Source organism: Salvelinus namaycush, chromosome 29, assembly GCF_016432855.1.
Source record: "Salvelinus namaycush isolate Seneca chromosome 29, SaNama_1.0, whole genome shotgun sequence".
Lineage (NCBI taxonomy): Eukaryota > Metazoa > Chordata > Actinopteri > Salmoniformes > Salmonidae > Salvelinus > Salvelinus namaycush.
This window is the reverse complement of record NC_052335.1, coordinates 10,254,833-10,266,828: the sequence shown is the minus strand read 5'-3', so window position 1 is coordinate 10,266,828 and position 11,996 is coordinate 10,254,833. Positions and strand designations below refer to the sequence as shown.

The window sequence follows — 11,996 nt, the reverse complement described above, 5'->3', positions numbered from 1 at the left end:
CCAGCTTGGATGTGGCGTCACTCCTATCAAATCCCATTGAGAGTTTACATCATTAACAGAAAAAATGTACTTGTTGCGTCTCGTTGTTTTGTTGTCCTCCAGTGGCCACCTAGCCAGCTTGCTAAAATTTCCTAAATTAGCCATGGATGGAGACAGGGATTTGGACTTGGGGTTTTACTTAATTCTCCATACTGGCAAATGATTATAACGCCGATTCTCATCCAACTATTAATTCATACATTGTTGTGCCCCTGGCCTGAGAGTATGGAAGGTCAATATGTAGCTAGATGTAGAAGGTTAATGTTAACTAGCTAACGCTGGAAGTTAGGCTAGCGAGCAAGCATTTTATTCAGGTAGCCGAGGACAACAAAAAATAAAAGCGTGTACTGCAGGGATCATCAACTAGATTCAGCCACGGGTCGATTTCTTCAGATGGTGGCGGGGGGGGCATAATTCCAAATAATTCGTAGACTGCAAATTCACCGCAAGAAGCCCAAACAGATGTAATATTTTACTAAAACATAATAAGTTCAAACCTTGCTTATATTTGTATATGATCACGTGTCTCTCTACTATCCATGAAAATACATTTTAGTCATTCAGCAGACGCTCTTATCCAGAGCGACTTACAGGAGCAATTAGGGTTAAGTGCCTTGCTCAAGGGCACAGACAGATTTTTCACCTCGTCGGCTTGGGGATTTGAACCAGCAACCTTTCAGTTACTGGCCCAGTGGTTTCCCAAATGTAAATCTATTGGAGCTGATTTCCTGGTGTTTTTACCATATATTATGTCCAATGAAACGATGAAAATTCTACAGAAAACTTGGGAGGCCAAATAAAACCTGGCGCCAGTTGGGGGAACCCTGGTGTTCTGTATGACACTTGCTTCCCCAGTGATTTTACCCACACACTGCTAAGCTCCTATCAGTAAAAAAACAAGAAGAAGCAGCTCCAGTGAAAACGCGATCACCAACACTGGACAATTGAGGAATGGAAAAACATCCCCTGGTCCTAGGAATCCCGGTTTCTGTTGCGTCATGCTGATGGCAGAGTCAGGATTTGGCGTAAGCAGCATGAGTCCATGGACCCATCCTGCCTGGTGTCAACGGTACAGGCTGGTGCGGTGGTGTACCATCATCCCGTCTACAGCAACTGTGTGATATCATCGCGCCAGCATGAACCAACATCCCTGTGGAACGTTTCCGACTTATAGAATCCATGCCCCAAAGAATTCAGGCTGCGCTGGAGGCAAAGGGGGGTCTGACCCAATGCTAGATGGGTGTACCTAAAAAACTGTCCAGTGAGTGTATGTGGTCTGTATGTTCCTAGCCTGTGCTAGGCCCAGCAGCATCCTAATTGTGAAGGAATAAAAATGTCCCATCCTAAGGGTTCATTTCTATTACATATATAATATATAGCCAAAATATGAATAAACTGGCAGGTTAACACTATTTGAAGGGTCCAGAGTAAACCATTTATAAGGCATTTACAAACCGTTTGTTCAACATTTATTACTCATTACTCCCACATTTGTAAATGTTAGTAAGCAAGTTATTCACACATGTACATATATTTCCTTAAGCCTCCTATGTTGTGTGCTTGTTCTTTTACCAGGTACAGCAGGATTGTCTACCAATGGCATCCCAATTTTGTGAGAAATTACACTGGTCTTTCAGTAAAATAGCACTCACTTTAGATTAGGGAATGCAAAAATACTTTACTAATGATTAGTAAATGGTTTATGAATGTGGGTGTGATGATTAATAAATGGTGAACACACACTTTATAAATTACTTATTATGGACTCTTAAAATAAAGTGCTACCCATCCTAGTCGTGAATGAATAAACACATAAATTAGACAAAGAAGAAAATCACTGAATAAATGCCTTATAGATAGCCATTTGCTTATAACAGCCTAACTACATATTTAAAAATAGTGCATTTCAAGTGTTCCCCCTGCTCACTTTAGATAAGTGTTTAAGTATTAGGCTACATATAATTCAATAGAAGAAAACAGAGAGAGAGACAGAGGAGACAGACAACCTGTTCCTTAATGTTTTGGCTGTAGCCAATGGCTACATTAAGGAGCTGCCAATTTCTCTCTGTACCTCTCTCCCTTTTCTTCTATTGAATTCAATATAAAACAATCTGTTTGTCAAATAACGATGCCGGACTAGTTTATATGGATGCGAATAGATTTCCAGCGTTGTGCTTTGTTTGACTGTGCTGCACACATTAAGTATCTTTCTACCCAAAAGTGACAGGCCTTTCATCGAATGAAATAAGTGGGAGATAGGCAGGACTTTCCAGCACTCACTGCAGTGGCCATGTAATGTAATCCGACACCAGAGTCGCTTGTTACTACAGCTCATAGACTAACTCACCTGGCTGAAGAGACTGAGATTCTTAAGCGAATATACATTGATAAAACAATTCAAATACACATACACTCCCTGATTTTACCTTTATTGAATACATGATGACTAGCAAAAAGCACTGTATAAATAAATGTTTAGCAGATGGCTATTGCCTTACCTAAGTGTTATAACAGCCAATATTGACTTGTTAGGCTATATTGCAAGTAGCCTAGAGTCTAAATGTTCCCCGAATACCCCTTCCCTAATTAGTCTACCAGGCCTATAGTAGGTATGAAACATATTTAATACAATATACAGGCAAAATATTAGGCCTAACTGTCAGTTCTATATCAGTGTTGTGAGTGTGTCTTTCTCTGTTTTCTTCCTATCTCGACTGCACCATGGCAGTGTATCTATCATTTCTCACAAACTCAGCACTCAGACCAGCAGAACCAGAACTTTTAGCAAATAATCTGGTTAATTTCACACATTTAGCAGCATCAGCCTTTTTGGTCTCTCACTTTTTCGGCACCACCGTTCCGTTTTTCTGTTTTGACTGAGTGACTGACAGAGTCAGAATGGGTCTCACTCTCTTTGATGATGCGCGTTTGACTTTGGATGTGAATCTGCATCACCTCAGCTCAGCCAATCAACAAAATGGTCCATCTTGGCAGTGGGGCCGGCCGTTGCCCACTGTTCAGACAAATGCTTAATATAGAAGATTATGACAACAGAGAAATAGCACAAAATTCATTAAAAAAACAGGCTAATGGGCCTGTCTATTTCGACCAGCCCACCTTAATAAAAGATGGTCTGGCCAGGCTGTCATTTGCCAGAATTGCCAGACGGCCAATCCGCCCATCATTGTTACAGTCATGCTTTAGAATTTGTTCAGAAGAGAAGGGATTTAAATGGATTGTTTTCTAAATGATGCCATATTAATATAATAATGGATATTTGTTCAAAAGAGTTGAGAGAAAGATTCAGAATTTTTTGGGGGTTCAGAAGTTAAGCTAAGGCAACGAGGCATGACCAAGAAGCCTTATAGAAGACTCTGACAGATAGTCCACCTCATTTTTCACAATTATTTACATGAAATCTTGATTTGATTCCAAGAAAAATACCATTCCATTAAAATCCAACTAATGCATATTGTATTTTTATAATAAGATAAACACACATGAAGAGAATAAATGTAGATGGAAACAGCTTTGTTGCTTTCCCTCTGGAGCCTGGGAATGCACTAATCATAAAATAAACCCCTTCAGAATGGTCTGTCCAGGACCTCATTTTTTGGCTCAGTGACCAAGAATGGATGGAACTGGTGTTAGGGACATTTTTGTCTCGATAGCAGACGATCAGACCTCACCCAAGCTCCGTTCCCCAGTCTCCAGACTGATCTCTCCCATGGTCCTCCATCTGTCTCTACCTATCCTCTGCCACACACTCCATATTGAACCCTACCTAAGTCCCAGTGTCCTTATGTTGTTTTACACGTGTTACAAAAACTGTCCCAATAGTCCGTTGTGTTGCCCCTTTCCCATTAGGGATAACTTGGCAGAGCAAACTACCGGTATTCTTATCAGTACTCTTTAGTCATCCTCTATTTTAACTGGCCACTTCAGAGACAGGGACACGGCTCCCAACCTCTGGGTGCAGAAGCGGTTCTTATCTCTCTGGTGATAAGGGAGAACCCTGCCATTATGGCCTTACATGGGCCTCCATCCTGCACTAGTCACACTCCAAACAATAGACGGACTGATACAGACACAGGCTGGGGGAGATGGAGTGATGGGGTCTAGACAGAGGGAGAAAGGGAGAGTGAGAAAGAGAGACGATAAGCAAGATATAATTTATTTGAGATTGTAATTTCATCACACAGCCCTGTGAGACTGCTTCACGTCGTGATGGTTGCTACTGCTGTCTATTTTACAGTCTCACCACATCACAATAGCACAAAATGTTCAATATATTTTATTTGAAAGAATGTGTTTTGTTTTCTATTAATTCTTCATGAGAAATGCATCAAGCTGACCCAGGCCTAAAAAGACTGCATCGGGACCCAGTGCAGTGGTTTTGACAGTCCCATATGACTACATTTACCAAAATGCAAAGCGAAGTGGCGGTATGGGTCAGACGAGTTTGAAGTGGACGGAGTACAGGGCTTAACATGTCTCTCGAGGAGGCTAAAAAGAGATTAAGGCTTGGAAAAGTTTAATATTTTCAGAAGGAGTCGGGTAATTGGTTAAGGGAGGAGGATTGGAGGGAAAGAGAGAGGAGGTTGAAAAGACTGAGGGAAGCAGACGATGGGTGTGAATCTGTTGAAGCCAGTAATAACAACGAGGAAGATTGGTGTCAAGTTTAAACAGAGTGAGCTGGATGACAGTTTAAGTTCTGGAGGTGAAATGGAAAGGGTAGAAGGTGTTGTGAGGAGCTTGGCACCTGAGCCTTGCATTGATGGACATGGTTATGATAAAGATAAGTTAGGTCCAGTGCAAGTGATATTTTTGAAGAGGGTGGAAGCAGGACTTTTGGCTGATGCATGGGTGGTTTCAGGTTGGGTGGAAAAGATGGTGGGTGCTGTTGAGTCGGTGAAGGCAACCCAAATCGGACTTGTGATGTTTGTTTGTGATCAGAGGGAGCAGGCGCTCTGTGCAACGCAACTTGGGGAAAGATCTGTATCTTGCTCTGTGTTTAGGTACAAGGCACCATTAACGGGAGGGATTTCTGCGGTAGCGTTAAGTGTGGAGGTGAAGCAATTTAAGATGAAGATTCGTGGTGTTTGTGACGTCCGCCATCTGGTGCGACGCAGATCCGGTGGGGAGCGTGGTGAAACAGAGGTGGAAACAGTCTGTTCTTTTGAGCTTTGATTCAGAGTCTTTACCTGACAAAGTAATGTCACGATATATGAGTTATTCTGTTAGAGCTTTTGTGCCGAATATACTGCGGTGTTATAGGTGTTACGTTTACGGGTGTGTCGCAGCAGTGTGTAGGAGGGATATTCCAAGATGTAGAAAGTGTGCAGGAGGACATGGGACAGAGGAATGTGTAGTTTTGGTGGGAAAAGTTGTGTGTGTCAACTGTAGGGGTGCCCATGTTGCTGGGGATCGGAGGTGTCCGGTGCGAGAGAGGCAGGTTAAGGTGGCCAGGGTCAGAGTAGTGAAGAAGAAGTCGTATGCTGAGGCAGTGAAGAAAGTAGAGGGTGGATTAAGGGTGAGGGATTCTGAGAGGGTCCCTGTCAATAGTAGATCTGTGCCAGAACAGAGGGATAGGCCAATGAGTTATATATGTTTCAGTAAGGTGGGTTTCTTAGTGTTCATAGCAATGGTTATCAACTGTACTGCAGATATGGAACATAAGTCACAGAAAATAGATGTTGTGGTCAGTGTTGCCAACTCATTTTCAGGGTAAGTTGCTAGAGGCAGGTTGATTTGTTGCTAAAAGTTGCTAAATGACATTGTGATGTCATTGCGTGATAACGTAAAACTGCGTCATTACTAGAATACACAATAACGTTACTCAAATTGACTGGCCATCTCGGCAAAAAATATGATTTGACATTTGTTCAGGTACAGACAGACTCCCACTCCTTTCTGTACTTATGGCTGTATAATTTTGATTGAGACATGTTGATTGATGTTGTAAGTTCTGTTCAAGATCAAACATTCGTGACCAACTATATTCATTGGGTTTGGCTCGTCGAACACGTACTACTGTTGCTGCAGTCAGCCAACAATGATTTGCAATTTGCTGAAATTGCTGCTGGCCTGCTGCTGCCTGTGTACGAGCTGAGCGCCTGATGCTGACGTCACTCACAATGCACTTTTGCAGCCAGGCACGTGTGTTGTGACTGAGTGTGTGACAGAGAAAATCGTTTGTGTGTCATTTAGAGGGAAAATGCGTGTATTTTAGCGTTTGAGTCACTTTTCAAAAGTTGCTAAAAGTTCAAAATACATTTTGAAAAGTAGCTACATTTGTTGCTAGGTGCTGTTTGAAAAAAAAGTTGCCAGGGTAGTCTGAAAAGTTGCTAAATCTAGCAACAAAATTGCTAAATTGGCATCACTAGTTGTGGTGGCAGCTGCATCGACATCAGACGTTTTCACAGGGTGTGTTGAGTGGTAGTGTCCTGTCCTCTAAGGTTGTTGCCCTAGGGTAGGATCAGATAGGGTTAAAGTAGTGGAATAATATAGTTGGTAGGGTAATAAAAAAAAAATATTTTTCCCACTTCCCCTTTCCCATTTTGTATCACAAACAGTGGTGTAAAGTACTTTAAAGTACAACTTAAGTCGTTTTCCCCCCGGGTATCTGTACTTTACTTTACTATTTATATTTCTGACTACTTTTACATTTACTTCACTACATTCCTAAAGAAAGTTATGTACTTTTTACTCCATACATTTTCCCTGACACCCAAAAGTACTCGTTACATTTTGAACGCTTAGCAGGACAGGAAAATTGTTTATCTGTAAATAAATAAAAAACTAGAAAATGTGGCCGTTTGCTTTGCTTAATATAAGGAATTTGAAATTATTTATAATTGTTATTTTACTTTGATAAAATATTTTAGCAATTACATTTACTTTTGATACCTAAGTATATTAAAAACCAAATACTTTTAGACTTTTACTCAAGTAGTATTTTACTGGGTTACTTTCACTTGAGTCATTTTCTATTAAGGTATCTTTACTTTTACTCAAGTATGACAATTGGGTACTGTTTCCACCACTGATCACCAAGTGTAATGGATTTATACAATAGTTCAGTTGGGGGCGGTAATGCAACATATTGGACGCTAACCCTCTTTAAACTCCACTGAAGAAGAAGAAGAAGAAGCAGAAATGGGGGTATTTTTTATGCCACACTGCTGTCAAGGTAACAGAACTCATGTAGCTAGCTAGCAGGGCAGTGAAATAAATTTAATTATGTTGCAAAACGTGGAATTTCTTATATTTTAGCCATAATTTGCTTGCTAGAGCAAATAGCTTCTAGCGTTTGCCACTTGCGGAGCGAACTTTAGCCACTCGTTGTTGCTGAAGTTAGCTAACTAGCTAACATAACAAGTTTGTCACAGACAAAAGGGAAAACCAGTATCTTTGAGTTTCTCATTTTGTAAAAATAATATATGTTTTACGTATTAACTAGTTAACTATGGCAAGTAAAAAGCTCAGAAGAACAGGTGTGTCACTCGAAGTATGCGAACGACTCAAGCGCCACCAAATTGAAACTTGCCAGGTAAACGGTTGGGCTCAGGCTCATTTCTGGAGTTTTTTTTTTTTAGTTTTTTTTTTACATTCGGTGTTGCTGTTAGCGTTGTGGATTACAAGTTTATATCATGTGAAATGTTACCATTATCTAATATTCTCACATCAAAGAATAGATGGAGTAGAAACGAGATGCCTTTCGCAACTGTGACTACTATGCTCCTTGTCACCAGGACCTGCTGTCCCTCACACCTCTAGAGGTGATGCGCCTCGCGGGGCAGAGTTACCAGCAGGTGTTGATGCTGCTGCAATCAGTCAGCCAGGCCTGTGCCCCCTCAATGACCACCGTAAGTCAACAACATCACCATTGTCACTGTCATACTTCACTGTTCTGTCTAATGAAATTGTTATTGTTCTTCAGGCGTTGGAGGTGTGGAAGCAGAGGGCTGACCTGTTTTTCTCCACATCCCTACCTGCCCTGGACAGACTGCTTCAGGGAGGGCTACCACGGGGGACACTCACAGAGGTTGTACACCTTCCTTACTGAGTATAGAGATGGTTATGAGGTTTATAATGGTGAAGGAGATGGAGAGAGAGAAAATGTATCATAAACTTCCTTTCCTTCTTTCAGGTGACTGGCCCCTCAGGTTGTGGGAAGAGCCAGGTGTGTATGATGCTCAGTGTGCTGGCCACTCTGCCAAAGTACATGGGTGGCCTCGACAGCGGAGTCATCTACATAGATACGGAGTCTGCTTTCTCAGCAGAGAGGTGATTGGGACTTACTTTCATCACCCTCCTTTTCTCTTCTCCTCTCCTGCATATTTATTATCTTGTCATATATTTTATAATCTTCTATGATGTAATGTCTTCTATAATCTTATCTTCCGTGTCTTATAAATGCATTGTGTGGCCTAAAATGTTTTGTTCTTGGCACTTCCAGGTTAGTGGAGATTGCTCAGAGCAGGTTTCCAGACTACTTCTGTGAGAAGGAGCGTGTGTTGGAGATGGCTGGACGTGTCCACCTTTTTCGGGAGCTCACGTGTCAGGATGTCCTGGACAGGTACAGGCCGCCATGTTGCTTTCAGTCTGTCTGAAATGTGTCATTCAATCGTCTCCTCTCACTTACCTCAAGCATGTTCTGGACCCATGAAGCATTTTGGGTGATGGCGAACTGTGTGAAAGGGACTATTTCTAATACTGATATTGGTATTGATAAAGTTTTGTTTTGGTTCCTTCCAGACTGGAGAGGCTGGAGGAGGACATCATCTCCTCCAAGGCTGGGTTGGTGATTCTTGACTCGGTGGCCTCAGTGGTGAGGAAGGAGTATGACACAACACTGCCTGGGAACCTCACTCACCGCAGCAACCTGCTGGGCCAGGAGGCTGCCACCCTCAAATACCTGGCTCAGGCCTTTCACATCCCTGTGAGTGTGTGTGCAGGGATTAAATTGGGCCGGATCTGAGACACGGCACCTATGATCCAAATGAGAGCCAGGCGGAGCTGAGACCTGGTACCTGCTTTGGTTATTGTAGTTGTTCTCCACATTTCATTTTCCACAGCCAAAAACACGAGTAAGTAACGCCAAAATTAGACAACCCCATAGTAGAATAGTTTACTTATTCAATTGTTCAGCCTGTCGCATTCTATGCGAGAAAGTAATATTAATCTCGATGCACATTCAAATTGTGAGTGCCGCACAGGGGAAGAAATATGCATGCCCAGTCATTGTACAACATTCTCAATGCAGTCGCGGTGAAAAACAACAACTTTGAAAGCAGTTTTGATGGCCACTATTAAAAGAGGAGAATCACCGATTTCTGAAGTGTTACTAAGCTACACATCTCAAATCCAAGAAATGAGAAGGCTAAAATGCACCATTTTAGAACCAGGGTTTTTTAGCAGCGGCATGGTTTACTCGCGTTAGCATTGGCCATTGGGTTGAATGCATAGGGAAGACCAGTGCTAAATGTAACAAGGGTCAGGTGTAACAGGTAGACCAACATTATATTCACAGTACCTGATCCTTGGATGAGTGCCAGTGGAATGTTTTTGGGGGAGGGGGGGGGACATTCAAGTCATCAATATGTTGCTAACTAGCAACAAGAGAGACTAATGTTTGGATTTTGTGATCTAGCTAATGATTAGACCGATGGGGTAAATGCAGATTGGAAACCCTCAGCCTATTTATTCATTTATAGACACTATGCTGCATCCGATGGGCTACATCAGGTGATAATGATTATTGCTAAGTAGCACACCTGACTGATGATATGGGCCAATATGTTATTGGGCTCATTTCTGGAGGGGGTTGTTATATTTTAGATATCAGCGTAATTTTATTTACCTTAATTTTGCATTATAATTATCCTTTTAAAAAGTAATCCCCCCCCTCCCCCATCACATCATTAGTCCCTTAATACCACTTCTGACTGCCTAATATATTGCAGAACTGCCATTCGGCCACTAGATGTTAGCGTTATCACAAAGTAATCCAAGACAAAGGAACCAGCCCTATGTGTGGGATTTGGAAGGAAAGGGCGAAAGGCAATAGTGCATTGCACTCTGTAGGAAATGTTTTCCTGAAATCTAAAATGGAATAAAATATCTAATCCATACCATATCTCACAAGGAATAATACATGTGCCCTATTTGACCCCAGTGCATCCTTGTTCGTGTCAGTAACACAGTTCAACACTAGAGGGCAGGAAAGCACTGAAGGTGTATCACCTCACCTACTAGGTCCCTACTACAACTGCTGGCCTAGCCAGGCTATTAGCACTGGGGATTAAAATCAGTTTCTAGTCTACCAACCCAACTTTCCCCTGAACTTTCCACTAGATACAAATCTTAAGTCACCACCTCAGTCCCTGGCCGGTGTTACTCAAGCTTTCCTCCTCAGTCCTCTGGGTGTGTGTCTGAGTTCTTACATCCATCTCCCCGCTAGTAACACAGGACTCTGGACTCAGCCAGAGGTGAACAGGTTGCCTTTCTCACAGCTGTGGCCCAGGGGCTCTAAGAGTCTGGCGCTTGTCCGTGTATAGTAGTGATGGACAGCTTATTTACTGGTAGCTATTTTTATATGTCTGCAAAGGATGCAGTGGCCACGTCAGAATGTCATGACTGTATGTACACGTTAACATACCTTGACGTTACATAGCAACAAGATCATCCTGACAGTTACTGAACACTGTAAGCGTCTGCCTAATACTATATTATACTTTAGCAATAAGGCATGAGGGGTGTTGTATATGGCCAATATACTACAGCTAAGGGCTGTTCTTATGCACGACGCAATGCGGAGTGCCAGGAAATAGCCTTTAACCCTGGTATATTGGCCATATACCACAAACCCCTGAGGTGCTTTATTGCTATTATAAACTGGTTACCAACGTAATTAGAACAGTAAAAATAAATGTTTTGTCATACCCGTGGCTATCAGCCAATACCACAGCTTTCAGCCAATCAGCATTCAGGGCTCGAACCACCCAGTTTATAATACACTATACTATACTCTTTGCCAGGGGTATTCAAATCTTACCCCACGAGCGAGGTCTGGAGTTGGACAACTGCTAGTTTTCTGTTCTACCTGATAATAAATTGCACCCACCTGGTGTCGTAGGTCTAAATCAGCCCGATTAGAGACGAATAATGAACAAAATAAATAGTAATAAACACAGCGGAACTGGCTTTGAGGTCTGTGTGTCTAATTTGAGGGCGCTAAGCCTTTCCTATGCTATACTAAACATCTAAACTCATTCATTACCTATTTGCCAGCTAACTTGTCTTTTATTTTGTATGTGTGCCTTTGTGTAATCATTAGGCTTCGGTGTAAGTCAAATGCTATTTTCCACACCCGTGTTTTGGCGTACAAGCATGTTGTGGTTCATGTGAGGGCTGTCTGGACTTGACAGAGCGTTTTGCCTTTACCTCCTCCATATTATTAACTGAAATGTGCCCTGACAAGAAACCACAGTGAGGATAGCCTACCTTGCTAGTGGCCCACTGAGTATTTTATAAGGGCTATCATGATTAAACAAGTAAAGACTTTTGTTATTAGCACCCAGGGCCAAACCAACCAGGTTGTTAAATTTACTGGTTCTTGTTTTAATGTATGACACAGTGCCAAATTTTGCGAGACTGGATGACTGTGGTAGATTGGAGCCCTTTGCTTCCATTCCGCTCCTAGGTTGTGTGGAATTGTTGATTTGGTGTGAGTTTACTGGATGTAAGATCTTGATTTGATCACCCTGTTGCAGGAGAACTTTTGTGAAATTCAGGACATGTAATACTTGTAGTGTATTTGTGTTTTAAAATGTATTTGAAATGTCAGACATATTTTCCGTTACAAAAAATGTATCAACCCCTACACAATTTTCAATAATTATAATTCAGTTCCTGGTGCTTCAGGTTATTTTCCTGTTGTACCAAACTGAATC

General features: G+C 41.9%; 1 protein-coding gene across 3 annotated transcripts in view; it reads left to right on the top strand.

Annotated features, from left to right (window-relative positions):
- Positions 1–7,183: 7,183 nt before the first annotated feature.
- The window catches only part of rad51b (RAD51 paralog B), a 50,898-nt gene continuing 46,085 nt past the window's right edge, over positions 7,184–11,996 (top strand). The window contains exons 1-7 of one of the 3 annotated variants that reach the window (XM_038968740.1): positions 7,197–7,231; positions 7,502–7,591; positions 7,794–7,907; positions 7,982–8,086; positions 8,192–8,328; positions 8,501–8,620; positions 8,800–8,983. In XM_038968740.1, coding sequence (XP_038824668.1) covers positions 7,508–7,591; positions 7,794–7,907; positions 7,982–8,086; positions 8,192–8,328; positions 8,501–8,620; positions 8,800–8,983 — 744 coding nt within the window. In that variant the 5' untranslated portion in view covers positions 7,197–7,231; positions 7,502–7,507. The other 2 variants (XM_038968741.1, XM_038968739.1) reach the window with 2 other exon arrangements.